The sequence below is a fragment of the Dryobates pubescens genome, chromosome 15 (genome assembly GCF_014839835.1).
Source record: "Dryobates pubescens isolate bDryPub1 chromosome 15, bDryPub1.pri, whole genome shotgun sequence".
Lineage (NCBI taxonomy): Eukaryota > Metazoa > Chordata > Aves > Piciformes > Picidae > Dryobates > Dryobates pubescens.
The window spans coordinates 27,685,570-27,711,044 of NC_071626.1; the positions used below are offsets into that span (position 1 = coordinate 27,685,570).

The 25,475-nt window shown below is 43.0% G+C and overlaps 1 protein-coding gene across 1 annotated transcript in view; it reads right to left on the reverse strand.

Annotated features, from left to right (window-relative positions):
- Positions 1–25,475, reverse strand: part of TMTC1 (transmembrane O-mannosyltransferase targeting cadherins 1) — a 178,622-nt gene that overhangs the window by 138,012 nt on the left and 15,135 nt on the right. Inside the window, exons 2-4 of the mRNA XM_054167616.1 lie at positions 22,990–23,167; positions 20,679–20,752; positions 19,365–19,541 (exon numbers count right to left, since the gene is read on the reverse strand). Coding sequence (XP_054023591.1) covers positions 19,365–19,541; positions 20,679–20,752; positions 22,990–23,167 — 429 coding nt within the window. The remainder of the gene's footprint in view (positions 1–19,364; positions 19,542–20,678; positions 20,753–22,989; positions 23,168–25,475) is intronic.

The following is a 25,475-nucleotide window of genomic DNA, read 5'->3' on the forward strand; positions in this document are numbered from 1 at the left end:
CCCCACCTGGGGGTACACCCAACCCCCACCCCTGCCCCCCCCGGGCTCTTTCTCCCCACCACCACCCCCAACCCAGCCTTGGGCCTGAGCAGCCCCAAGGGAGGCAGTTCACGCCATCTTACCTTGGCAGCAGCGGGGGGTGACAGAGGCAGTGAAGACCCTGCGCTGATGTATTATAGGGGAGCCGGGCATTATGGGAATGGAATACCTGGTTTCTTGCAACCACCCCCCTGGGCTGGGCCCACCCCTTGGGACATCCCAGGTGTGGTCTGTGCAGTGGCATCTGGGCCAGCACCGAGCCTAAACCACCACAGAAGGTGAAGAGAAACACACAGGCAGAACTAGCAAGCAGGTCAGATCTGCACTTTTACCCCCACTTGCTAGGTTTGCAAGAGCCTGAATCTTGTCATGAGGATACCCAATCACAGAATCACACAGTATCACAGTATCACCAAGGTTGGAAGAGACCTCAAAGATCATCAAGACCAACCTGTCACCACAGACCTCATGACTAAACTATGGCACCAAGTGCCATGTCCAATCCCCTCTTGAACACCTCCAGGGACGGTGACTCCAACACCTCCCTGGGCAGCACATTCCAGTGGCTAACAACTCTCTCAGTGAAGAACTTTCTCCTCACCTCCAGCCTAAACTTCCCCTGGTGCAGCTTGAGACTGTGTCCTCTTGTTCTGGTGCTGGTTACCTGGGAGAAGAGACCAACCCCCTGCTGGCTACAGCCTCCCTTCAGGTAGTTGTAGACAGCAATAAGGTCACCCCTGAGCTTCCTCTTCTCCAGGCTAAGCAACCCCAGCTCCCTCAGCCTCTCCTCATAGGGCTGTGCTCAAGGCCTCTCCCCAGCCTTGTTGCCCTTCTCTGGACATGTTCAAGAGTCTCGATGTCCCTCCTAAACTGAGGAGCCCAGAACTGGACACAGGACTCAAGGTGTGGCCTAACCAGTGCTGAGCACAGGGCACAATGACTTCCCTGGTCCTGCTGGCCACACTATTCTCGATACAGGCCAGGATGCCATTGGCCTTCTTGGCTACCTGGACACACTGCTGGCTCATGTTCAGCTGGCTGTCAATCAGCACCCCCAGGTCCCTCTCTGTTTGGCATCTCACCCAAGATGTGGTCACATCAACCAACAGCAGCTGCTTGGCTGCAGTGACCCAGTAATCACCATGATTACATGTCCCAGTTACTGGGACACTCTGCTAGCAAGATAAGCAGGTCATGATTGTCACACTAAGCTCTACTCATAAAAAGATTAAACATGATGACTAAATGTTAAAAATAATTTCCTGCTCAAGTGCCTCAATGTCTGAGAGCCCTAACTGGCAGAGAGTGTTACCGCTCCAGGTTATCACCAGGAACCCCACGTCTCAAAAGCAGGCCCTGTGAGCACCATCTGGACTCTCCCAAGAGCCCTGCTACTCTATCCAGGTGAAAACTAGTCTTCTTCAATGTATCATGGTGGGGATTATCACAGCGTGCTGAACTCCCAGGACTCCTGCCTCTCTAGAATCCTCCACCATGTCCTGATAGAATAACCAGGGGGCCAATAACATACAGAACCATGACACTAACTGCAAACCAAACAACCCCAAACTCTGGACCATGGCAGGAAAGCATCTTTAATGATGATGCAAAACAGTTCTTTTGACTTCCATATGGAAGCTCCCTTTTGCAAGTTCTCACATATGTTGTTTTCTCCTTTAATAGTTTTTTGAAGAAGATACTGGACATAAGGTCTGCCCCTATTGACATTTTGAAACTAGGAAACACTTCCAGAAATTATCTTGGGAATCAAGATATCTTACATTTGGAGTCATTGTTTTTACCACGTAAGTGTGCACTTCATTACTTGAAATAATTGCTCTTCAGCTATGCAAGATGGGCAAGGGATTTCTGAAGAGGTAATGACAGATGCTTAAAAAATGAAATGGGGGCTTATGGAACTTGTTACATAAAAGATAATGAAATAGTCTGCCAGCTGGGTCACAGTCTCAGCTGGTATAAAGAAACACTGATGATGTTCTGTCTTTCATATTCTTAAATACTGAGCCTGAGGCCAAATTAACCATATTACTTTGTGCTTTAATCTGACTAAATCTCACGAATGAAGCATCATCAGTGTAGGTTGACACCTGACATCCCTGCATTCCTGAGACCTTCCTGTGTGCTCAAGGTAAGGCTGCCAGCAATTCAGCAGAAGGCGTGTTTCCCCTCTGAAATTATACCTGCCAATTATAAAACATACTGACTGGGAAATAAGGATATCAAACCATATCTTTTCTCATTTCTAAAACTAGGTTTAATATAAAACCTGCTATGAACTACAGTATGAGGGATGATCTTTGTCCAAAACTTTGCCATCTCCTTTCCCTGCATTTTGCTTCCACGAACAAGGGCTCAGCATAGCAGTGCAAAGACCACAGGTTCACCAATAGCTCTTCCAGACCCAATGTCAACTCCAGACTCCAAGCATTTGCTAAGGATTCCATGGCAAGGCTCGTTAAGATCAAGAGCAGCACACCATCCAAATGTCACCAGCGTGTGCAGATGCAGTATCAAGTGCACCATCTCATATGACTAATTTCCCCATTGAGAGCGAAATTCCGTTGTGCCAGAAACACAACAAACACGCGGGAAGATTTTGTTCTTGCTCTATAAACATACACTAATTTTTCCCTAATCTACTTGGTTTTACTCAGCGAAGTACTGACATTTACATTATGCAAATATTGTCCTGCAAAAAATGAACTGCCTTTTACTGTTTTTAAACAGTTTAGCATGGCATCTACAGGGGGGAAAAAGTTAAGAAAATAATACAGGCAAACACTTTAAAAGCTTCTTTCACCTGCCTGGATCTCCATGCCGTTGCAAACATATTAGCAGCAGGACTCAAACTACCTAATCTGAGACTTGTTCAGATCTGCACACATAAACTGTGTTGCAATGGTGACTGCTGGGTAGATGTACACCAAGTAAGTCCAACCCTTCCCTGTGTCTGGAAGAATGATAAAACAACTCTTCACAGACTACAAAGCTTTCAGCTAGGAGAGCCCTGTTTAATCTAGTGGAAAAAGACATAACAAAATGCAGTGCTTGGAAACTGAGATTACATAAACCAGACTAGAAACAAGCACACATTGTTAACAGCAAGAATAGCATACCACTGCAACCATCCAACTAGGGATATTTCAAATACTCCAGCACATCAAGTCTTAAAAGTCAGAGCTGCTGACAGATGTGCCACACAGCTCAGAGAAATGCAGGCTCCATATAGCAATTCTTAGACAAAGCTCCTTCTCTAAGCTATGCTCCAGCTCAGATTAGATGATCATAAACGTCTCCAATGACACTGCTACTGATGGTAAAAATGTCTTCAAGGAGTTGTAGTTCTGCACACCCCAAGAGATCACAAACTCTATGACAATTTTGCTCCAGCAGCCCATGTCTTTTCCATCCCATACAAACTGTCTGAGGGCCAGGGACACAGCTGGCATTCGGGAACCAAATTCAGTCCCTTAGTCCCAGGCTGGCAACTGCTGAAAGAACTGTGAAAAACTGCCATGTACCTTGATGAAACAGCTTCCCCCCACATCATCAGTTGTCTGACATCAGGGACTTCAAAAAGAAAGGAAGAAAAAACAGGTCTAATTTGCATTTCCCAACACAGAATTGTTAAAGTGGAGGCTTTAAAAAAATGGCACCAGAGGAAGCGCAAAAAAATTTCTCACTTCCCCAGATAACTAAGAAATTTTGGAATAGTTAATCCAGAAAACACTCTCAAAAGATTAGCTGTGGCCTCAACCAACTTCAAAGATTATAATTTTTAATTTAATTTAAAGTTGAACATCCTTATGTAATGGCAGAGCTGAAGGTGTGTTAGGGAATAATCTTGTTTATGGATCAGTGAACTCAGAAAACTGCCACGGCACCGTGAAACATATTCCTTATTCACACCTCGTAATTAACTGGAGTGCAGAGACAGGATGCTGCAATAGCAAAGTAATCTTCATTATTAGAAAGCTGTTCATTTGGGCTGAGAAGCCATTGAAGGTGTCTTGAATTCTGGCATTTCCAAAGTCCCAGCAGAAGAGAGCACTTCCAATACATCAAAATGGCAGACCCTCAAAATGTAACAGAGCAGAGAATGCTTTTGGTCTACAACAAACCATAGCTTGTGAAGAGGGAAAAACACCTCCCACTTTCTCTAGTGTCATCTGGGAGCATTTATCTTTTAAAGGCAATTCAAAGAAGAATTAATTCACATTGAAAGTTGTTTTTTATGGAGTCAAGAGGCCAAATCAGATCAAAGTAAATAATACAACAAACAGTGACATGAAAGCTCTGGGAAAGCACCGTCTTCAGACTTGAAAACAAAAATGCTGCTAAAATCTTCAGCTTGCAGGAAAGGGGGATGGGGTCTAGGACTGTATTTTCAGCACATCTTCAGAGACAAAAGGTCAATTTACTGGCAAAAATAGGAAGACTTTTGCTGAGGTAGATCTGCTTAAGATCTGGGAAATCCTGGATTAAGCCTCCGCTTTATGTCAGATTGTGTTTGTGAATTCAGGAAAATGCTCAGACTTTCTGCCTTTTGGTTTAGAGAGGTACCACTGCCTCCTGGCTGCTGAGCCAGAGGACATGAACAGAGGACACGTGCATCCTGGTTCCTGGGCAGCTAAGGCAGTGGCCGCAGCCCTTCTGCACTGGAACTACACTACAAAGGAGAAAACTGTTGAAGCTGAGAAAAAGCAATGAGGACCCTGTCTCCCAAATGGATGTCTGAGGAGGCTCATGAATATTGCCCAAACCAGGTTACTATGAATTATTCTCTTCCCCAAATAGCAGTCAAGAAAGGGAGAATACAGTGTAAAGCTGTATCTAAGTAACTGAGGCCCAGACAGAGCAGCTACAAAGTTTGATGGTGTCATCTCTGGCCCTGAAATCAGCCAACCCCACCTCAGGTCAGTTCAACCTCATGCTCCAGCCTATCCCTCGTAATGGGGAACAGGCCAGGCAGTTGCATGATATTCTTCAGCCAAAGCCAGTGCACAGAATTCAAAACCACAGAAGATACTCCATTTTTTACTGAAATCAGTAGAAAAGAAAAAGGGGGGCAAGAAAAGAAAGGGTGGTGCCTGTGAATAGCATTAAGCGTACAGCAAGCCTAGCAAGAAATGTAACAGAAACAACAAGCAATAGAAACACTGCATAGAAATCCAAGGTGTCTCTGCATCTGCAATATTGCACACAATTCCAAGATCCCCTTTTCCTCTGCCCAGTTTTCAAAGGATTTGAAAGATCAGAGAGGTAGAGGAAAGGGCAATAAGGCTCACCAGAATGGCTTTTGCATGAGGAGACACTCAACAGAGAAGGGCTGCCCGCCCTGGAAAAGGAGTACACCATAAAGATACTGTAACATTACAAAGGGCTTGGGGAAGCACCAGAGAAATCACTTTGCACTTCTTGTCACAAAGTCAAAGGGCTCAATAAAATTATCAGTTTTCAAGTAAAGTCAAAAATTTCTTCATATTGTATGTGAGAAAATCCAGGAACTCACTGCAACAGAGTTGGAGAAGAGTTCTAAAAAGGGAATTAGGCAACTCCACAGAGGACAGGTCCATGAAGAGTCCTAAACACAGAGCTCCACATAATGCATCCAGATCCATAGACTGTGAATCACTGACTGGCACATGTTCAGCATGCATGGTGAGGGAAGATAATCTTGTACTGGCCCCATTCCCATTTTTTTTCTTCTCTGTAAGCATTGAGTAATGACGACAAACAGAAAACAAGAGCTAGATGGGCTACTGGTTTGATATACTGTTCCCACAATGTTCTCCTATTCTGTTGGATACACTGACACGACCTCAAAAGACAAATCCTAATAAAAGATGAAGTTCTGTTTGTTGGAGGTTTTTTTAATGAAGAAATAGCATGCACAAAATTCTTCTATTCATGTTCCTGCATAGCACTAGCTAGGCCAAATGCATAAACAAGTGCCATCTAAGTGGAAAGTTATCTATGTCCCCGAGCAAAAAATTAAAGAATTTGGTTTTCCATGTTGAGTAACTCCATGATGGAGATACCATTCAGGATCATAAACAGGGTCATGATAGTGAATCTACAGAATCCAGCCAAGACCAGCAGAGGAAAGCTGATCTGTAGTGGACAGATTAGAAAGGGCAGCATTAGCAGCCATTTAGACCACAGACCAGCTGACAGCTTTCTAAAGATGAATCTACTGATGATTGTACCAAAAACCCTATTTGTACTGTAAGCAATTCATCTTCTGAAATAAATGCATGCCACAATTAACACTGGAGAGAATGGAGTAGAAGAGGGAGAGGAACAGTAACAGATTACTTGAGCTTACTATCAAAATACAAGGGAAACATCTTTTCCTCAGACATTTACAGGTAAGTCACAACATTGACAAAAACCACTGAGATTAGGCAGAGATGATGATATGTGTAATTAAATCAAACCATGGCAAAATATTGCAAGAGAACCTAAGGTCTTATGATGTTTAAAAATTGAAGTGTAGTTACAGAAATAACTGAGTTTCTAACACTGAAATGCTTTGATAATGGATCTGAACTGAAAAGTTACATTTACTAAACCCACACATATTCTGAAATGGCTTTTTTGGTTTGTTTTGTTAAAGACTAGTATTTATTACTTGGAAAAATACTAATTATACCCTAAGTACATTTAGGGTAATATGTCTGGTAATATTTCAGGGGCAAAAAAACACAACAAAACAGATTATACAAGAAAATTGGGTTTTCTATGAGTCATATAGTCATGCAAACATTGATTGAAAGGAAATAGCGGAAAATTAGTCCAACTGATGCTTCAAAGTGGGATTATCATCTTAGATTTTTGAATTTTCCATGGAATACAAATGTTAGGTGAGATTTGACATGCACTGGATCTCACAGTCCTTTCAGTAGAAAGGTGATTTCCTGGTTTTGTTTCTTTGTTTTTATCATCCTGTCTCATTCTAGTTTTCCACTTCCTCCATTTGATGCTCTCCATTAAGACTTGGTCCTCAGTACTGAAGATAACTTCAGCGGAGGACTGTAATACCTTGTTATACTCAGTACTATGTTGCGTGGGAAGGGCTCTGTAAAGAAAAATCACAGAATGCTGGGAGTTGGAGGGAACCTCCAGAGATCAGAGTTCAACCCCACTGCCCAGGCAGGATCACCTGGTAGGGCATGCAGGAATGCACCCAGGATGGTTTTGGGTGTCTCCAGAGATAGAGGCTCCAGGGGCTCTCTGGGCAGCATGCTCCAGGGCTCCAGCGCTCCTGCACCTTCACCATAAAGAAGAGTCTCTTTGTGTTCAGGTGGAACCCCATGTGTTCTAACTTGCACCCATTGTTCTTTGGTGGCTGGGGCCTCATCCCTGGAGATACTTAAGGTGAGACTGAACAGGTCTCTGGGCAGCCTGGTCTAGTTGAGGATGCCCAGGCTCACTACAGAGGGGGTTGGACTGGATGACCTTTGGAGGTCCCTTCCAATCCAAACCATTCTATGATCATATAAAATGGCATTTTATGGGAAGGCAATAATGCTTCCTCTGACTTCCCTCCCTAACTGATAATTACCCTTTCCCTGAATTTTAGTTTGAACAATCAATAAAGTCCTTCTCTCCATAGAAAATAGAGAAGAGACAGTTTTTCCTGTGGCAATGGTGGCAGTAAGTAGTGTGAGCAATCTGGCACTATAGGCTTAGAGCCTGACATGGTGGTAGGCCATGCGCAGCGTAAGTGCAGAAGTAACTAGCAGCTTAGCAAAACAGTGCTGTGCCTGCAGCACTGTACCTAAAGCAGGGCACTGGTAGCTATAAACACAGGAAGTAATCTGGGAATAACAGGACGCACACCTGCATCAACAACCTCATGTGTCATTAGTAGTTTGACAGTACAATGTGTGGTCACTCATGGGAACCAATCAAGCTATGCCAATGACGCTCTCTGAGTCTATATAAGTTGTAGAAGTTCCCTTAATACACAATACACTCGCACTATACTTGCACTATACTCGTACGATAAAGGTACAACACTAGAACGATACTAGATCATATTGGTCGCCTGCATCAACTCCATTCTCTGTCACCGACATTTTCCTCCTAATTTTCCTCTTCTAAAATGAACACCTATCAGATTTGTTGTCATCTTTGAGATTAAAAAGGAACTAAATTTTATTCCATAGGGTTTTTTTCCCACTAGTACAACCACAATGAGCTTCCAAGTACACAGCTGATGCGTAGTATTTCCTTACTCCACAGCTGATTTGCAAAAGCAAGGAATGCACAGGTCACAAAAGGAGAGATATGAATAGATTTTTCAGCCCCCGGCCTGAACAGAGGACCTACAGCAAACACTCTGCCAACCAAAGCTTTAGACAGAGGGAGACTGCATTATCCACACAGCAGAAGGATAATTAAGACAAACAAATCTAACTAAGAAAAAAAAAAAAGGTTTAAAAAAAAAAATCAATAAATAACCATCGCCAAAACACATTTCAGTGGAATATTTTCATTTAAGCTACTCCATGATCAGCTATGGCAGGTAATGAGAATTCATAAGGCAAAGCAAAAAAATCACCAGATGCTGCGAGATCTACTACGATTTGGAAAGCAAACACTCGACAGCAGCATTCCAGCAGCCCTAGCACAAACCTTGTTTTTCAAGGCTCACTTCAGCTGGTATCTGAATTTCAGCATGGATGCTTGGGAATGTGGAATGCATTTACAAGAAATTCCCGCTGCACTGGACGTTCACATGCTGGAAATTGCTTAGAAGAAAAGCAACAAAAAAAATAATCTGCATTTCAAAGATCTGCAGTCAAGAGTAAAATGTGTGTTCCAGCACTTCCAAGACAACTAGAGGATTAAGCTCTCTAAAGCACCAGTTGGGAAAGACTATTGGGGTAGCTGACTTAGAAATGTGAAAGTGGATTTACCACTGTTCTTCTTAAGATTAAGTTGAAGATTAAGTTTCTCATCTGGGAAGGATCTACGCATCTCAGGAAGCACGCAAGGAAGACAGGGGAAGCACTAGACATCTCAACAGCTACTTCACATGAAAAAGCAACTCAAAGTAACACTCATCACACAACTGGAACCATCCACCCCAAGTCAGATTTTGTAAGATTGGCATCCTCATGGTTTTGAACAAATGTTTGCTTGTATCAGCCTGTGAAACCTAATGCCACGTAATTTAATGCTGAGACTCTGCTGTCCCTCAGTTAATACAGGCTGTGACTACCAGGTTCACAGAGGAGATCTGGACCACCTCAGAAAGCATTGGTCATTAATGAGGTAGGTAGTTACTGCTGAATCCTTCACTCCTGAGAACAGCCTAAATGTTTCCAATAGAAGCCCAAAAATGTGCCTAGAAGTCAAAGATGTACAAGAGACACTGTTTGGTTAGATTAGCTCCTGCATTAATCTGGGTATCATCTACCTTCAGGTGTTGTGGGCTGGGTTTTTTATTTCCTTAGTGACTGAAACACTATTCTGTGTCAAACTAATCCAGATCTACTGCAAGGAAAGCCATAGCAAGACACGAAGGTTTCCCTGTTTCTCAAACGCTTTAATTCCTTTCACAGGGCTGCCACAGAAACACAGGCCTGCTGCTGCCCCAGGCGCTGGTTTAACGAGACTGCCATGAACTGCGAATAGAAAGACAGTCCTGTGAAGTAAAGGCGATGAACAGAATCTCCTGTGAGTCGGCTCTGGAACACAGACTGCACCTACAAATTGGGGATTTCCAATTAGCAACACAGGGAACAGAAGAAGCTGATGTACAGTGAAGTGACTGCAACTGCAGGGCTCAAATGCAGTTCCCATTAATGAGCAAAAAGCCCTGCTCCCTCTGCACATGAGTGAATCAGTGATCAGCATCTTTCAGAAGATGGGGGGAAAACACCACAACGGCCATTAACTCCTCCTCTTCATTTGCTTTGTGCAGTGTGGTTCTTTGTCCCAGGCAGAGTTTCCACTTATGAATTAATAAAAACAGATTTTCACAGACTAAATGAAATTCTAAAGGATCTTAGAAGACTAAAAAGTCTTCTCTTAATTTACAAAAAAAATAGCTAAAACATGCTGTCATCATCAGCTAAGAAAAACAACATCAGACACAGTCTGCCCCAACATCTAAAATACATGAAGCCAAACTTAAGTTTATTTGCTGCTTACTGAAATAGGGCCTCTTGATACTGTCATATTAATAGTCTAGGGAATATTACTGACTTTTACTTTAAGGAGATGGAGTGAGGTGTGTTTTTTTCTGTGCTGCAAGACAACAACTGTCTAAAATAGCATCTAAAACAATGCAAAAAAGAAAGTCAGGTTTAAAACAGCCTCTTCTATTCATATAAGCACATGGACAAGTGCTTGCATTTCCATACACAAATAAGCCAAGAGTGCAAGAAACTGGCCAGAAAACATCTAATGGGAAAAGTCCTCTGTCTCTTAATACTGACTCCTACAGAGCACAATTCATTGCTACCACCAGCTAGTCTGTTTGCTAAAGTAGCACATGTTGATGAGGTGGTTCTTATCCAACTGTTTACACCCACGTGGCTCCCCAAGGCAAGAATTCTGGCTGTTCCCTGTACTGTTTAGAAAAAGCAAGGAAATCACACATCCAGAAACTATGCCAAAAGTACTTTAAACGTTTACAGAACAAACGACAAACTGCGAGGAAATACCAGCACTTGGCCATTCGTACAGAGAGACGTTAATGAGAGGTTGTTCATCTGTCTCAGCTCAGGACTTGAATAACATGAAGTAAATAGGGCACGGGGCCATGCTCTAGACAAGGAAGAAACAAAATACTGAATAGCTGCTCATTAAGTGAGCACCATCCATTCTGGGCAGGGGTCATATAGGAAAATCAGCATGCAATAGTGTAATTGAAATCTGTCATAATATAAACACACAAAGACAAAATTAAATCAGGGCTGGTAAGCACTAAATTTTGTAGCCTAAACAAGTCTTGCTGTCTAAACAAGTCTTTTGGCATGTATATCCAATGTTAGTCATCAGCACACCAAAGCAGCGCTGTTTTCAAATCAACTGTAGTTAGGAAGCAAGGAGTTCTGTTATTTGTGTTGAAACAGCACTTTCAGATTTCAGATATTAAGACATAATGCAGGCACATTAGGCCCATCTAAAAGAGACAGTCCTTGGATTTTTGGGGGGAGTCTTAAAACAACAACTACATTACACAAATGGAGGTGAAAAAGAAGCATGCATTACTGCACCTCATCCTCCAGTACATGCCATCAGAACAGAGAGATGTAATTAGTTTCCCAAGATTACACAAAGGTTCTCTGCAAGAGAGTCTCAGGACACAGCGCGTGTAAATCATTGGCCGAATCTAAAGCTCTAAGCATCACTGCACCCACCTCTCACACTTCCAGACTACCAGAGTCTTCTGGTAGCATCAGGTGCCACCTCAGCATGACAACAAATATCATCACTGACTGCAGATGAAGGAGAAGATTCCTGTGTTATTGCTAGCGAGGATTTCCTAAGAAAACAGGACACAGCCTCAGCAGTAGCCAGAGCTATTGGTCAGATTCACAACAGAAAAAGTCACAAGAACTGAGTTCATAGAAGAGTAAGCTACAGCTCAAATCCACCTCTGCAATATATATCATATATCCTCAAAGGGGGCCAAACTTTGTTCTTAACTTAAGCTTACTGAATAACAAGAATGGCAGAGCCTTACAAAACATGCTAGGACTAACCAAAACTTGCAACATCATAGTAGAAGTATCCCATAGTCACCAAGGTAACAATGGCACTTATTTAATCTGTTATCTTTCAGCACACCTTGTGCCTTCCTAGGTCTTGGGACTCATAGTCCTACTTGTTTTTCAGAGTGAAGTTGTGTTGTTCTATTCTCAGTTCAATTTTAAACATCAGTTCTAAAGGGGAAGTGGGGGACAAGCCACTGAGAGTTCATCACTTCCTTGTCTTTTTTCACACAGAGGCAACCCAACACCAACCTCTACTCAGAGCATCACAGGCTAAGAGTTTGCTCCAAGAAAGCACCAGTGAGAGAGGAAGGAAAGGAAAAGCCTAGGCTGGCTCCATTGCTCAGTGGTCCAGGTTAATCATTTTGCTTTCCTAGAGGAGAAAATAACTTTGCTAGACTTCCAGACCTTTTTCACCACAGGCTGAATCATAAACCAGGCCACTGTCTTGGAGTTTCTCCACTAACTATTGCTGTGATGTTTGTAAAGGCTTATATCCTTTCCTCACCCTTTTGCTGTTGCATGGCAAGGACCTTTTAGGCCAGTGACAAGCATCCAGGTTTTTCTTTTGTTGTATGCTTGCTGCTGACCAAATAATACATTTACAACAGTTACCTTAGTGTTCTCTCAGGGGCATGCCAAGCTTTTTACTGCTGTTCTTTGTAAATGAACATGACCACCATCGACCTTCAGAATGTGTAAGTGGAACTAAGAGCAACTTAAGTTTAAAAAAGTTGTACCAAATGTACCAGTGTCTTTCTCACATCTCTGTAATGCACTCAGTTGCATATCCTGAGCCACGCGTTCCCATAAAGCTCCCTCTAACAAATTTAAAGACAGGTAAAGTCTGCACACATGAAATCCCACATCTGGGAAGCCAGACACACTATTCTGCCTCCCCTGGATAGGATCCTAAGAGGCAGCATTACACTGCACGGCATGGGGAAGCATTAGAAATGCAGCTGAGACTTCCGATTTTTAAACAGGAATTGCACATTAAAGTAGAAATGCCCTACACTCTCAGATGGGAAACAGAAGCACCCAGTGAAAAATCAAATCAACTCCAAGCAATTGCTACATAGTCACAGGTGTGCCAATGCTTTCTCCCCCTTTCTTCTTCACATCAGAGAACAGCATCTCCTCTAACTCAAACACAGACCAGACGTGCTGCATCGGGACTCAGGGCAGACACCTTAGGACCTCAACATACTTTTCCTCATAGTATATCAATCTTAGGGTCAGCCAGCCTTGGAATGCACCATCTTCTGCAGAGCACTTCAGTTTTATTTCCACTGCTGCTGCAAAAGGAAACAACACTGCTGTGGTTTCATCATCAGATCACATTTATCCCTGCTACAGCCTTAAGCATTTCACTGAATTTGGAATCTGGAGTTTTGTGTCTGGATCCCACAGTGCTAACAAGTAGGGAGCTCCCTTCGTGCCCTTTTTTTTTGCATGTACACAGAGATTTAAAGTGATGCTATTGGGCACAGCTCCAAGCATATCTGCTTCTTCTCTCATTCTGTCACTTGGCAAAAAGTAAGAAAACACACCAAAAAAACCCCAAAAAACACAAAGAAGCAAGCCACACACAAACCCCCAAACACCCTCCCTCCCCCCCAAAAAACATGATGCAACATTTCACGTGAATGGGACATGGCAGCATTGAGCACCACTCTATTGTCTGCTCTAAAGGAAGAGTCTCACCAACCAAATCACCAACAGTAGAAACAATAAAACAATCACTTTCTGAGTCATGAAAGAGAAACAGAGATCTCAGTTTCAAAAGTATACCAGTTACTGAGGATTCTTGTTTTTCAAGAAGCTTAGAGTGTGAGCTCCACCACAGGGTCATTTACAAATCTCAAAAACATGAGAGAGATTAGGTGGTAAAAGAGTGCCTGTGGTCTGGACAGCATTCAGCAGTGCTGAGCCTGAGGTACAGATATGGCCTGACTACAGCTACATGTAGCCTCAGAATTGAAAAAGAAAGTGAGAAAAGTAGATGCCAGTTTTGAGTAGGTTCAACAAATCAAGAAAAAGAAAATGAGTGACAATAGCCATGGCCAAAGAAGGGACTGTGACAACTGTTGTTTTACACATACCACCCTAATTAACATATTCATGGAGCTAACAGAGTATCAGAGTGGTGAGCAAGCTGGTGTGGTCACCAATACTGCTTTTTAGTAGGACACATATACTGTACCATCATACTGAAGCTCTGGCCTTATCCCAAACAGAAGTACAAAGCAGGTGTGAAAGCTCCTGCCTGTCCTCCTCAATTCATTTCATATGGTCACAAGCCTCTTTCAGGTCTTAACACTTGGGGAGAAGGATCAAACTCCTGAAAGACCCTCATTACCTCATTTCAGTAGCATATGCCAGCATCCCCTAAAATTGCAATAAATTGTAGTGATAAACCCTGCAATTTTGTCCAGACTCATTCCTTCCTCCCAAAGGCACCCAGGACTTCAACCCACACATTTGCTGGATAGCTGAAGACAAGAACAAATGACAAGAAAACAGAAATCTCTCTGTGCCAAGAATTTACATAACTAGCTCCAGTTCCTGCTAATTAGACTGATTCCCTTTATTCCTGCATTCAATTCCCTGCATTTTTCAGTTAGCTCTAGTATCAATATACATAATAAACTATTATTAAATAGAAACCTAATTGATCACTTTACAAATTAAGCAGTGCACAACCATTTTATTCTAAAGAAGATCTGGTGCACTGGATTAGGTACCTGAAGCTACTTCACTGTGTCAAATCCGTCCTCTAAGACTGGAATTTTTGAAACATTAGATGTGTGGCAGCAGGCTTCCCTTTCAGCCAGTCAGACCAAGCCAGCTCTACTGTGAGCATCCCACAGCAAACTATCACAAAACAGGTTGTTGCTAGTGTGTTGTATGCAGCACATCACTTCAAAAGAGAAGCTGAGCAGCTTGCAATAAAAAAGCCTCTTTTTAAAAAGAGAGCAGCTATATACATGCAGAGCTTGATTTGGCACGTGCAGAAATGCCAAAGAGCAAATGCCAGTTGGCAGCATAAATGAGCTCCCTCTGAAGCCATCTCACATGCACTGTCTCTCCAACACAATTTTTGTGCCTCTCCTGAAGAGGCTGGAGATCCAGAAGCTTTCTTCTTAGTGCAAGAAAGGGACATTCCCAAAAGCAGGGGGACAAAACACAAAGCAAACAAAGGGGGAAAGGAGCAGTAGGAAGAAACAAGATGATGGAGAAGACAGAGGTTTTTTATATTGGTGCCTTCCAGCACAGTATCCATCAGGAAAAATGAATACAAATACAAGTATCAAAGAGAGCAAAAGAGAAAGGTGGAGTGAGCAAAGTGCCATGAATAGCAGTGTAGGCTACTCCTCTCCAGTTGGTTCTAAACTTTAGAGGCAATATATTAAATGAGGCTTTTGCACCACCCATTCTGGCCTGAAAAATCAGAAGCAACCAGGGTCACCCACACTTTCTAGCTGTGCTACTCACTTGGGTATACAGGAGAAGTAGTAAACTTTAAACAAACAACTTCAGAAGGTCTTCTGAATGCTCTTTGTGCCCAAGCAGTGAGGAGTTACCCACTCCAGAAAGTCTTGACTTCCTCACCATTTTTGTGTCACATGGGAACATGATGAAACCCAATCCTTTCACTGTTAAAAATAAAAACCACCAAAAACCCAACCAAGTATCCCCATGTCAGACCAGTAAGACAAAACAGCTACAGGGCAGAAGCTCAAGTGGGCTGAACCATTTGGATTACAGGTAGAAGAAAACCCTTCTGTTACTGCCTGAGGTCAGCTCTCATCATTAGATGTGCATTTTTCAACATAAAGCATACGATACACATACATACACACCCCCAACATGCACATAGACATGCAGAAATGATGCCTACACACAATATCTGTAATGGTATTGTGAAGGGTTGAGGCAGACCCCCTCCCCACCACAGGCAAAAATAATGATTCAGACAAATGGATTGCAAAAGTGGTGGAAAGTTTAAATGGGAAGTGGTAAATGCTTACAGAGAGCCAGAAGTGCAGTGACAAAAGAGATCCCAAAACCAGACCCAGAAACATCCCATCCCCACCTGAGGGTATACCCAAGACACCCAGGGCTCCTTCTTACCCCCTCCCACTCCGCTACTAGGCTAATCTCAGCTGGCCAGATCTGAGATTGCCCATCCCCCCAGCCTGGGGCCTAACCAGGCCCAAAAGGCTGGGAGACATCTCCCCCAAGTTACCGGGTGGCAGCGAGGGAAGAAAGAGAAAGTACCAGGACCCCCGCTGAAACCTTATAGTGAAACAGGGTATTATGGGTTGAAATAACTGGCTTCCTGTGTCCACCCACTGGACTGGACTTCTGGACACAGGAAGCACCCCTCGTATGAACACAGCAGAGGGCACCCAGCCCAAAACTGCTACAGGTATCTATTACACTGATTATATAGAGAGATGTTAGAGTGAGAATTATTAAACATATTATAGCATATTCTGCATCTAGCAACATCACATAACACACTGCTCCCCTCACTGGTTCAGGCACTGCTGCACAGATGCACACATTGCACACACACACACGCACCCCCCCTGCATTAGAGTTTTGGCTTTCTCCGTGGAGAAGAGGGAAAGGAGAGCAATGACCAATGACCACCAATATGGGATGAGGATGGAAAGTCTCAAGACAGGAACAATCTTCAGATATTGTCTTCAAGTTGAAGAAATGCTCTTTTGGTTTCCCTTTTCTTTCTTCTCTTAACCCTCCTTCCACCTTCCTCCTTCTGCTCTCTCTCCAGTAACGTAATGAAAATCTACAGCACATTTCAGGATAGAAATGGCTAAACCAAAGTGAATGTCTTGACATTTTAAAGTAGCCAGCAGTACCTCCAAACGGCCCACACGGCTTTGCTGGGCACAGAAAGGTCACCACTGCACTGCTCCTCGGGCAGTCCAGGCACCCCGGTGAGCAAAGCGATGCTTCCTGCTCTCCCAGCCTGCCAGAGAAATCTGCAGCGAGGCAGAGGAAGAAGCCACAGGCTGCCAGGCAGGTTTCTGATGGATGCCCCCATTTCTCCTGATTATACATGCAGAGAAAAGCAGAGGGGGTGGGGGGATGGAGCAGAGTAAGGGAGAGGGAAAAGAAAAGGATTTAAGGAATTTTCATTTTCACATTTACTTGTTAAAAGGTTGAACATCATGAAAACAGCACAATGTGGTATATCTAACTAAAACAGACAACACTGTATTTAATCCAAAATATAAAGCCTTTGCATGCTGCAAGGACAGGATTTATTAATTCCTAACTGTATCTAGAGGAAGAGACCCAAAAGCAACAGAAGAGGATCACTCCCCTATCAAGCTGATCTCTGCTAAGACAGGAAGCACCGAGAAGAAGAATATGGTGCTATCCCTGGTTTTTTCTGCAAGAAGTAATTGCTGTTCTGCCTCATTTAAACATCTGTACAGGCTGGAGGAAGGAGCAGAAAGAAGCAAGTTTCAGCCACATGATGAAAGCTGCTGGATTTCTGTTGCCCCCTAAGAAAGCCAAATGCAGTCATAAAATCCCGAATACCACAAAGCAGCACATAATAGATGCAGACAGAGCAAACAGCAAAATGTAGCATTTCTGGACTACACAGATTCATTCCTACAAGCTCAAGAAGTACAATTTCTGGGCAACTAGATGGCAGACATGAAGAAATAACCTGAAGAGGCCACTGGAAGGTGAACCTACAGGATGGAGAATATCAACTGGAGGGGGAAGAAAAAGGTAACCGATTTAGATCCAATTCAGATTTGTGTTACCTTTAGCCAGGCAGCTCCTGGCACACTGCTGGTAGAGACTGTAAATGCAAGTGCTAACAAGTGTGCTGGCAGCCAGTCCCCAGCAGACTCCTCACTCACTATCTGCCCACTGGTTACACCATTGCGAATTACTTATCCTGTCAGTGTAGGAGAAATCCTCTGCCAATCCATCAATACTGCTAGAGGGGCAGGTGTGCCTGAATTGTGGTCCATCCCCCACTACTACCTAAAGGGCTAACATTGGAAGGAAGCCAGGCTGTTCTGAAAACAGGAGATTCTCTCCTCCCTGCATTTGCTGTCCTCATTCTGGCACCCCTCAAACCCTTTTGGGAGCTGATTTAATTCACTACTGCAGAAACGCAAACTCAGTGTCCTTTTTTATAACCTACAAGCACTAGCTCATGCAAGGGTGAGACAGGCGCTAAAGCCTGGGGGCAGCACTGGGGAAATGCAAGCAGCAATGACAGGGCTGGGATCTCCCACCCTCAGTGCCAGTAAGCTCTTAAGTCACTCACTGACAGATCTGCACCAGAAATGGTTTGGGAGAAAAAGGGAGTAAAAAAAAAAAAAGTCCAGCTTCCACCAAGCAAAAAGACTCCTGGCAATGGAGAGACAAAGCAGCATCATTATTTGTGACACTAGGTGGGTGAGGGATAGAAAACTTCAAAATATTTGATTTTAATTCCACCACTGCTGAGAGCTGCTAATTATTCCAATCATTCCAGAACACAGCTGGCTGAATATTTTCCCCTTTTTTCTATTCAAACCCAATTTTACTACTAAACATCACATGGGGTTTCTACAACCATGACATTGTGACTGAATAATCAAGCAGATGTTGCAAATGGAAGGAGTTAAGCCAGAGCAGTTTTAAAATGTTGATGCTCCAGTCAGAACTCCCACCAAAAGAAAACCCCACAACTTAGCCTTGCCAGAGTCAACTGAGCATTTTAGAGCTATCAGTTCTTCACATCTGGCCTATCTATCAAGCAGAGTTTAAAGACTACAAAAAAAACAACCACACCAAAAAAGCCAACCCCCCCAAACCCCACCCCCCCAAAAAAAAACCCCAAACCATCACCACCACAAACCCAAGCAACCACAAAACCAACCACACCACCAAAACCCCAACCAAAACAGAAACAAAATAAAAAGTAACACAAACCTCAAATAAACAAAAAACACCCAGCAGAACACCTTGGTGCCCCCCACATTTGTCAAATGTTTTGAGGGTAAGTCCAGCTCCCACAGCACTGTATATAATAATGTTTTGCACACACAAGTGGCAACACTTCACAGAATCAACCAGGTTGGAAGACACCTGAGATCATCAAGAGATCAAGACACTGGAGATCATCAGGTTCAACCAATCACCCAACCCTAACTAAACAACCAGACCACGGCACCAAGTGCTTCATCCAGTCTTTTCTTAAGCACCTCCAGGGACATTAACCCCACCACCTCCCTGGGCAGCACATCCCAAGGGCAATCTGTCTGTGAAGAGCGTCTAAGATCAAGCCCTTGCACACCTTGAGACTGTGTCTTCTTGTTCTGGTGCTGGCTGCCTGGGAGAAAAAACCAACCCCCACCTGGCTACAACCTCCCTTCAGGTAGTTGGAGACAGCAATAAGGTCTCCCCTGAGACACCTCTTCTCCAGGCTGAACAACCCCAGCTCCCTCAGCCTGTCCTCACAGGGCTGTGGTCCAAACCCCTCCCCAGCCTCATTGCCCTTGAAAACCATAGCAAGTTACTTACGGTTTGATTCCATTGCAGGAGAGGGAAAAGAAGTCATAAACCAAGCAAACACCAAACACAGTGACTCCAGTTTCTTTCACCAGCATTGCACATGTCCCGAGAAATAAACTGAGCAGCAAAAAGAAGGGAGAGGCAGTAGGAGGGAAATGTTCCCCAACATAAAGCTGATCCACACTCCTGAAAATTAGATTTGACAAATATTTAAGCTTCGCTGTTATTTTCATGTTTGATACATTCACACAAATACTGAGACACTTTCTATTAATTTCTTAACATGCTGGTATTAAGTGACATGAACAATCTACATTGTTCACTGATCAACGAGGAAAGGTCTCGACACAGGACAGGAAACAAAAGCACAAATACTAAGAAGTTCAAAGACTTGAGAAGGGGAGGGGAAAAAAGATAAGCAGACATAAAGTGGAGCCAAAACATTCCAAGACAAACACACCGAGAGCAGCAAAGCAGCTGCTTTCCCTCATCTACAGACACACGCTTAATTCTCCTGGTGTGACAAAACGCAAGCAAAAATTCCTCGACACATCCCATCCCACCCCCCACATGTCAAAAACGTGCCCTAATCATTAACAGACTGGGCAGCAAGCCCTCACGAGAGGGAAGTAGGAAGCAAAAGCAAACCAAGGGATTCCTGCAGGGTCACTGTCAGTTTTGTGCCTTGTAAACCTTCTGACAAGAGATTGTTGATCCTTTCACACAGATTTGTAGCAAAGAGCCCAGGAGGGATGTAAGCAGTTTTCCCATGTGGCCATGACAACATGGTGCCATTCCTAAATGAAACAGGGGCAGAAATCCCATCTGAATAAAGCTATTTCTTTATCTGTACTTGTTTAGGCACAGTTTTAGGACACAGACCAGCAAACATTGCCAAGTTTTCATATACAAATGATTACTTAATTGTCTGGACACAGTCCTTAACTCTCAAGGTATTTCAGAGTCCTATACACACAGCATGTATTGCAAAAGCAGGCATGAGTCTGTCCATTCTTCACTCTAAATGCAGACAATCTGCTTTCAGTTTAAAACTTTTCTTTGTAATTTTTAGCTCTGCAAGACCTCCTCTAGTGTATGGTCAGCTGTAATAGCAATGGAAGAGGGGATCGTAAATGTTGGCTTCTCTTGTTATATTTACTTGTTCTCATAAGTGTCACTTATTTGGCAGTGTGACTGGGACCAAAGCGCTTCCACACAGCAGTGGTCGGGGAAGCACCCATGCAAAAACTGACAGGTTTCCCCTTTGTCTCCTTCTCAGACAAGAGCATCTCATGAAACTATCACAAAAGCAAGGATCCGTACCTATTATAGGAGAGAAAAGCCAACAGAAAGAGTAGACAGGCTAGGACATCTGCTCTGCCTACTATACCTGTAACCTAAAAGGAAAAAGAGAGACAGCAAGGTATAGTAGCACATACACAGAAGGCACACTTCTTCAGTGACTGTCCCAACATCCATGCTAAGTGCTGCTACTTGAAGCTTTTTACCTTTCAGTATTACCCTGCCTCAACACAGCAAAATGTCCCTTGGTCCATATAGGATATGCTCAGTTTTGTCTCCTGAATTTCTCATTTAGTAGAATAAGTAAGCCAACAGTTAAGTTGTTCTTTATGTTCTTTACTTTCCTATTAAATAATTTTGCATAGCAAAGTGCCAGCCTGGGGATCTGTTTTAATTGTGTAATAAGGCTCAAATAAGCATTTCATCCAAACCCCAAAACAGGTTTCTTAGCAAAAGATACTAATGAAAGAACTGCTCTTTGGAGCAGACATATAATATAGGGATGAGTTAATAATTATTACTTAAATGAACTTTATTACCAAAAAGTGATAGAGCACTATGTAAAATTTAGGCTTTCTGAATAACCTGAGTTTATTTTTTTTCTACATATTAATTAACCAAATCTTTTCAAAAGGCAGGGAACACTGAAAAGCATAAACACTCTTTTTACAAACCATTTCCTCATAAAGACCTAAAAATTGTCCATAAAGCAAATGAAAAGCCCTTTGAAATCTCTCCTCTTTCAAGATTACAAATTAAGTTATATTGAGCACTTCAGCATTTATTTCAACCTTTTTAAGTTCTGACCCAGATAAAAATAAATTCGAAGAGTCCCTCTTCTAAAACCTCCCTTATAACATAAATCTGTATTATCAAAAGGAATCTGGCTGATTAGTTTACACAAGACACAGGCTGGTGGCTTTTTGTTAGGGTAGTTTCTCCTCAAAAGTTCTCAGCTAGCACCACCCTTTCCCTTACTTGTTTGCAGAGGCTCATCACAAGAGCGCAGGATGTCAGTGCTATCTCTGCTCACCAGAGCATTTCTTTCTTGAAGAACAGGTGGCTAGACGTGGCCTTTCCTTCTCAAAGACAGCAAGACTGATTTCCTCTACAGAAGTACTTCCCCATCCTAACAGGCTGCAGTATTAGCAGAACCACATCTTTATGTGTTTCTTTACAATTAACAGAAAGATGTCCACTATGTACTGTTGCTGTACATTTACCCTGACATTTATTAAGTTATTTCTCAACATGATTCTCCGAGCTTTTGATTAAAATCAATATTAATCTATGGGTCATTTCACCTCTAAGTGAACACACAAATGCTCCCTTCACTTTTTCTCCCTTAAAGTGATGACTACAGGAGATGACTGAAGGTATGCAATCATGTTCCAGCAGGAAAGAGAGCTTCATTGAGCTCTTTGGCTTCAGAAGACTCAGACTCGACATTCTCATCAGACTGCCCACTTCTTCTGGCATTACTGGTTAGTACCATTAATTAAAATTTAATGGCAGAGCAGAGAGATGGCAAGTATCAAACTCATTTTTCTTAATGACTCCTGCAAATTCTTTGAAATACAGTGTTGCAGCCACTGCTCTGAGGGCAGCTGCTGGACACATGCAGAGTGCAGGATTCCTTAGCTGACCAATTCCTTAGCTGCGTAGAGCAAAACAATCACACTCCAAGAGTGTCAAGAGCAACAGCATCACATCGGCACTCATGGATTGGAATATGCTGCAGAAGCCACCTCCTTGACATGCTGGCACCTCTTACTGGGAAAAGACTTTAGCTTATAGATGTGGTTGGGTTTTACTGGTTAAGGGATTGATAACAAAGAGTATAGAAGTGGCCACTCTGAGCAACAGTTACTGGGCTAGGGACTTAGATCAGGATCAGCCTGGGGGCTTAAGGCTGCTGGGGACTTCTGTTCCTGTTAGTTAGCTACTTCTAGCTAGGGCTTGGGTGTGGGGACACCACTAGGGATATGCTCAGGACTTCTGTTAGCTGCTTCATCTGTTAAGGGCTTCTGTAAGTTCTTGCTGCTAAGTACACTCTGAGACTCTGTACTGCTGGGTGGGGATTCTACAACTCTGTAATAAAGGATGTCTGACATTCTCTGCCCTCTGCATTTCTGGAATCTTGTTGTCATACAGCAATGGGGCTCATGCCTTCATTCCTCATCCAGTGGCTCCCAAACCAGGGGCTGATAATACAGCACATTGTCATCTTTGCTCAGAGACTTCTTTAGGAAAAAAACAACAACCAATTTTAAGTATTTATTATTCCTAGATTTTGTGTCACCCCTTTTTTTTTTAAGTGTCACATACTTACAGCCTCAGTATGAATGGGATGCACAGCAAAGAAGAGTGCTGTGACAAAAGCAAGTCGACAGTCCTTGAAGACAGCTTTGTCACAAGTGTACATCAGCACAAGAGTCACTAGGCAGTGTAAAATTACATTCACTGCATGGAAATAGAAGGGGTTCATACCAGCCAGCAATACGTTCAACCTGCAAGGAAACAAAATGGAACAATTACTACTCTGAAGAGGTCTTGGAATAGCAGGACATCTTTCAAATACTCTAAATAATGCTTTTTGCCCCATCTGCAGTCTTCTAATAAGCACTATTAAATTAATGAATGGAAATTGCTCAGTACTTCTGGTTTATCTGATTAAACAGAAACCAATTCCCCAGTTTTCAAATCATGTGGTTGCATCTGGGGCTGTCTTGACACTGAGACGGGAGAGGTTTGTATCCTCCCAGTACAATTCACTGCACCAAAAATGTCTGTGCATATCCCTAGCAGCAAACAGCACCCACAAGTGCCAGAAGCACAGCACTTGTCCTGCTTCCCTGTTGGCACCTTCTGCAGTTGTCTCAGCCATGCAGCAGCCTCACTACATGGGTGGTGATTTGCTGCTAGAGTGTAGATGCTTTTGCTTGGGAACATCCAAGACAAGGACTTAGTAAGGCATGAGAGCATCTGCTTGGTGTTACTGGAGCCTGTATTTCCATTTCTCTTGCAAACATTTTCACATACCAAAGGTTAAGCTTTACTGACACCAGGACTACTCTAAGAAGCTGGTATAATGTTAAGTTTCATAAGGATATTGATGGTAAAGGTTAAGTTAGCCTACATCAGCCTAGACTGAATAAGACTATTAAGGTTCATTATTTGCCTCAATCATTTTTAAAAAGCCCACAAAACCCAAGCTGCCACGACATTTGTTTGACAGTGCATATTAACACATTTTTCTGGTCACTGTTTTTTTGCAGCCAGCTTGCTTAACAGCTGCTGAAAGGCTTTGCCTTACATGAAGCTGAAGATAATAACTCCATTCTCTTTAGAATTAACTGCATCTGTACATTTGGAAAAATGTTATCTAGCTGGAGAAGACTCCATATATGAACAAGGAATTTGGAAGCACTAACATAAAAGGACATTTAAAAATAAAAGTGACAAGACAGCTAGTGAAAAAGATTCAATCTAAATATTTCACATGTAGCTGTAAACATGCTAGAGGATCAGGAATCCTTCCTGTTACCAAGACTCCAGATCTCCCATGATATACACAACACAACAGCAAAGTCAGCGAGCCGTTACTATGCAAACACCCTTGGGTTTTTGTAGGGCAGAGAGGCTGTGGTATGTCTGTGACGGCCAGCCAGCCTAAGTTTTTTATAAATACTCTCTGCGCTCCTTACTCATAAGACAGAGTGCTATCATTTCTGAGCTGCATTTTCCAATGCCAACCTAACATTGCCAGACCAGGAGTCTTGCTTTTGCTGCTCCCACTGGAGTGTTTTTGGAAGCAACAGCTGAAACCCAAAGAATTTGGCAAAAGTGAGATTTTAACATGACTCAACCTTTCCCTTTGAAGTATGGGTTGATGCAGCTACATTTTGACAAGACGTCAGTCCATGTGATTCAAGAACACTTCCCCCCCAGCTCTGCAAACCACTCCAGGGCAGCAGTACACATCACTTTCTTTCACTTCCACCAGCACAGAATGACAAACCCGCAGCAAACGGCAGTCACAGACACCCAGCCAGAGTTTCACCTGTAAATACACTGCAGCAGCAGGAACCCCTAGCCCTAAACCTTATTTTCAGAGCATTGGAGAAAAAAAAGAAGTAGCACAGGGCCACCCTACCCCAAAGGAGCCAATGTTCCCATTCTGAGGCATCTGCACATGTGTGCAATGGCAGGGACCACTTTTAGAACCTGTTCTTCATACAGACTAATCATTTCTGGGTGCAAACTAGCTGCACAGAGCACAGCTGTCACCTCTACTCCCCCTGAAATTCCAAAGTGTGCTCTGGCAATTTGATTACTGGAGAACGCAAATGTGGGTAGGTGAGGACAATAAGGACAGCACTCAGGCTACCAGGTGATATGAAGCCATGCACCAGAATGTGAATGATGCTAATTTATTTACGTATTTGGCCAAGTCATAAGAATCAATTTGCTAAAATCACAAGAACTGAAAATACTCTTGAAAAATCTCTCATTAGTCTCCATGGTTCACATCTGATCACTTCCCATCCTGCAAAACAGGTCTACTGGCAAGAGAGGCAGAATCTTATACAGGAGGAATCTTCCTACCCCCATCAGGTCACCTGTTCTGAAGGTAGGGTGTGCTTGTCATGCCCTCTCTTGGGGCAAACATCAAGTCAACAAGGCTTGTAAACTGTGAGCTACCACATGTAAGTCTCCGAGAACAGCTATGGAAGAGCACCAGAACTATGCAAAAACATCAGCCTCACAGCTAGGCTATTCTGCTGTGTATTCTTACAAAACAAAAACCAAAACCCC